The sequence below is a fragment of the Callionymus lyra genome, chromosome 3, assembly GCF_982586985.1.
Source record: "Callionymus lyra chromosome 3, fCalLyr1.hap1.1, whole genome shotgun sequence".
Taxonomy (NCBI): domain Eukaryota; kingdom Metazoa; phylum Chordata; class Actinopteri; order Syngnathiformes; family Callionymidae; genus Callionymus; species Callionymus lyra.
The window spans coordinates 13,995,530-13,999,389 of record NC_141820.1 but is presented as its reverse complement, the minus strand read 5'-3'; the positions used below and the strand labels follow the sequence as shown (position 1 = coordinate 13,999,389).

The 3,860-nt window shown below is 40.0% G+C and overlaps 1 protein-coding gene across 4 annotated transcripts in view; it reads left to right on the top strand.

The window, feature by feature from the left end:
* The first annotated feature begins 2,200 nt into the window (after positions 1-2,200).
* The window catches only part of dgki (diacylglycerol kinase, iota), a 73,610-nt gene continuing 71,950 nt past the window's right edge, over positions 2,201-3,860 (top strand). For all 4 annotated transcript variants that reach the window (XM_087786504.1, XM_087786503.1, XM_087786501.1 and 1 more), the window contains exon 1: positions 2,201-2,608. In XM_087786504.1, the coding sequence (XP_087642630.1) occupies positions 2,412-2,608 (197 nt within the window). In that variant the 5' untranslated portion in view covers positions 2,201-2,411. The remainder of the gene's footprint in view (positions 2,609-3,860) is intronic.

Genomic DNA, 3,860 nt, shown 5'->3' with positions numbered 1-3,860 from the left:
TTAGTAAAAGCATCAAAACTGTGTCTTGTGTGATGTGTTGCACTTTAAATTCCACATCGTCAACTTTTTAAATGTAGTAGTATTTCAAATAAAATGGGAAAAAAAGGCTTAAAATACTGAGAAAATGTTGGTATTGTTTATCTGTTTATTCATGAGGTTTTTCCTGCTCCACCATTGTACTTAAATAATTTCATTTGAGTCCGTAATCACATTTGCGGTCGTCTTCAAAGAAATAAAATGAAGTTAAGATCCATTACGCTTGAATGGAGTCTCATGGTTGACAGCCTGGTCCATGTTTTTGCGTTTTTCTTTTCTCTTTTTCAACATAGCAACGACATGTTGAAATTTATTTCACGAGTTTGAAATAAATAAATGTGTGAAACTGTCTTTGCAAATACATGTTTAATAAGACCAGCTATTTGTATGATAGTATGTTCATTTAAAAATAATATTATTTAAGGACAAAAAAAACGAGTTAAACAGACACCTGTTTTGTTTTAAAGCAAAAATAATCCTGCGACAATTGACCTTTAGTTCCTGGTGACCTCTAGAGGTCATGTGTTCTCACGGATGCCTCGCTAAATCTATACACAATAGCTGTGTTTCTGACGTAAAGCCAGCTTTAATGTAATCCATTAATTTCATATTATAAAGGTCAGATATCGTCGATGGACACGAGAGTTGCTGGACGAGGCGATTAAAGCTTGTTGACACAATTTCCATTTATAACTTCTCGACAAACGTCACCATAAGTCCCTGAACGCAGCATCTGGTGCCGTGTAATTAGAGAGTAGGCCACGGAGAGTGGGCAGGTCTGTCCTGCGTGGTCGTTCACCCTCTGCCCTACTTTGGGACTGATGATGATGATGATGATGATGGTGATGATGCTGCGGAAAAGATGTGGGGAATATCCCACAATGCCCCGCTGCTGCTGCTGCCGCTGCCGCACGGATGCGCACAAGTGAGCACTTGAGCAAGGTTGAAACGTGGTTGTGACGTCAGAGGAGAACTTCATTTTAATGTGTTCGATGTTGACCTCCCACGAGAGCTCGCGCTGTAGCGGCTTTAAAACACGAGTCAAATACGTGTAAACAGAAACGAGGACTTCCGGGTGTCTGCCAGAATAAAAGTATGACCTCATCTTTATAGTTTTCGAAGCTGGAACTTCAAGTCAATTTGTTGCGCCACGCTGAGTCTCTTACAGATGCAAGAGTCGGTCTTAAATCATATATTAAACAGACAGGAACAACTTGAACAGGAAATAGTATAAATGTTTTTTTTATTAATTGTGTTACTGTCTCATTACATCATACACACTCATAAATATGTCGTATACTGAGTTTCCAGTGCAATTGTTTCATGCACTTTATACTAATGTGCTTTTTAAATAAACTCACATAATATATCTTGTCTATTCTATTTTTATTTCACTTTGTCAATTTTATATAAACCATGCTTGTTTGTTTTAAATCCTGCTACGAACTAAATCACTTTGTGACCACATAATGTCTGAAAATGAGCTGTATATAATATTATTATTATTATTATTATATAATTACTGGCATTTAAAGTGGTAAGGAAAGCTTAACATTTTCGTATATAACTAACAAAAAAATGGTTAAGAAGACAGACAACACACGATTTAGGCGGTGATTAAATTATAGACTTATGATAAAAAAATAAAAATAAAATAAAATGAGAAAAATAACATACAATAAAATAAAATAAGATTACAATTGGCATATAAAAACGAATTAATAAATAATGAACTAAATCAAATAAAAAATAGGATTAAATACAATTTAATAAAGTAATATTCATGAAGGGTTATCTTTTTATGGTTGCAGTACAGAATAAAAGTTAGGAAATAACCTATAACACGCAACATAAGCAATAGAAAAACAGAAACAAGCATGTAACTGCACATTTTCCTTTTTAAATAAATAACCTAAACGGAAACTAAACTGAAGGCAGCCTAATGCAGGGATTTTACGAAAATAAATAATAATTATAATAAGGCCCTTCCTACTTTACATTTATAGATAATATGTTTGATTCTTGGATTGATACATTTTTTGTTAAATTTGCATTTCTTGAAACGTTCCCTATTCGTCCACAACGACCTTGTCCCCGCTGGTCTTTTATTTTGAAAGCGGCACATTTGGGTTTCCGGTATCTTGACGTCAGCTGGTCAGAGCTGGTGAGCGACAGTCGAGGGTTCGTTGTCCGGGGGTGTCTTCATGTGCCGCCTCACCTGGCTGCAGCGTGGATCCGCGGCGCCAAGGAGCCCCACCTTAGACCTCCTCCTTCCCGCCACACGACCCCGACTCTCCCGCCCCCTGCGCCCCCGTCCTCACCCGGGGTTAAACGGGGGGTCCAGCGCGGCGGTGGCCAGCATCTAAACCAGCAGCATGGACCCCCAAACGACCGCAAACTTCGGCGGAAGGCTGGCCTCGCTCGGAGCCGACGGCGGGGAGTCCGAGTCCGGCGCCGGGTCCGAGGACGCGGCGGTGGGCAGCGACACCGTCAGCAGTCTGCCCGACATCGAGCAGGAGAGTCTGGAGGACAAGCTGCGGGGACTCGCCTTCCGAAAACAGATCTCCTACCGGTGAGTCCGGGGAGGGATGCTGGGGTCTGAGTTGTGTTACGACAAACACACAACAGCAACACACACAACCTTTAGCTCGAAGCGTCTCCTGGTTCCAGGGTTGAGGTGTGTTGTGTTGTTGTCGCGTGTGAACCAGGGTGGTGAGGAAGTGTATTGATTTCTATTCAGTGTGAGTCGATGTGTGTGTGTGTGTTTGTGTGTGTGTGTGTGGACACCTCACTGAGACTCACAACTGCTGTTAATCCACAACACACGAACTTTTCTCTTACAGCTTTGGTTGTCAGTGTGAGGAATGTGTGGTATCTTTACGACTGTGTGTGTGTGTGTGTGAGAGAGAGAGTGTGTGTTCAGGCAAATCAATTCTAATGTGAGTGTGTGTGAAATGTCAACTAGACCTCGCACTGTGTCGGTAAAGGTCAGATAAGTGGACGAGTTTTTTTTTTTGCATAATCTGGTTCTGAGCTCATTGTTTAGAGTAGAACCAGCGACCAGGACCAGGGCCAGGTCACGTGATGGATGGTGTTTTTTTACTTTTCACGCTGTTTTTTGTAATCGTAAAAAAAACATTTGTGTTGTCACGCCCCCGGAACGCACAGTTGACTTTCACTCTTCCTTCTATAAGTGAACTCTGACCCCTGCGCGTGTGATTAGCTCACAGCCGATGTAGAGCAACACATCATCGGCGTATTGATGTCTTTGGGACCCAAAGTACTGTAAATGAGACACGATTAACAAGCAAACACTGTAAACTGGATCGAAGGGCGAGTTAAAAATCGATATAAGCGATTTATTGACATGTGCGGAACCAAAAAATTTACACCTTTTTTGTCATTTTTACTAAGAATATTTTCAGCACAAATGTTATACTTGATATCTTGGCTAATCGATAGCACTACCTATTGTATTTCAATACAAATTTAAGGACATTATATAACGGGGGAACTGACTCAAATGAAATTAATCTTGTCTGTAATGGGGTGTTTTTTTTATTTTTTGGGGGGTTATTCAAGAGATCAGAAGACATTTCTATTAATATAATATATACATGATATTCCATTGTTTATATATATGAAAAAAACAACCTATAAAAGTACGATTTACTGTGACATGGAGTCAATTTTAAAATTGTGTTAACCCAGGGTCAAGTTAACCAAAGTAATACCACAATCCCATTTTTTAATCGGGCCTTCGGGTCACCTTGACCCTGAGAAAACATCAGGGTTAAATTAATGCTATATTTGCTAGCTTAGCT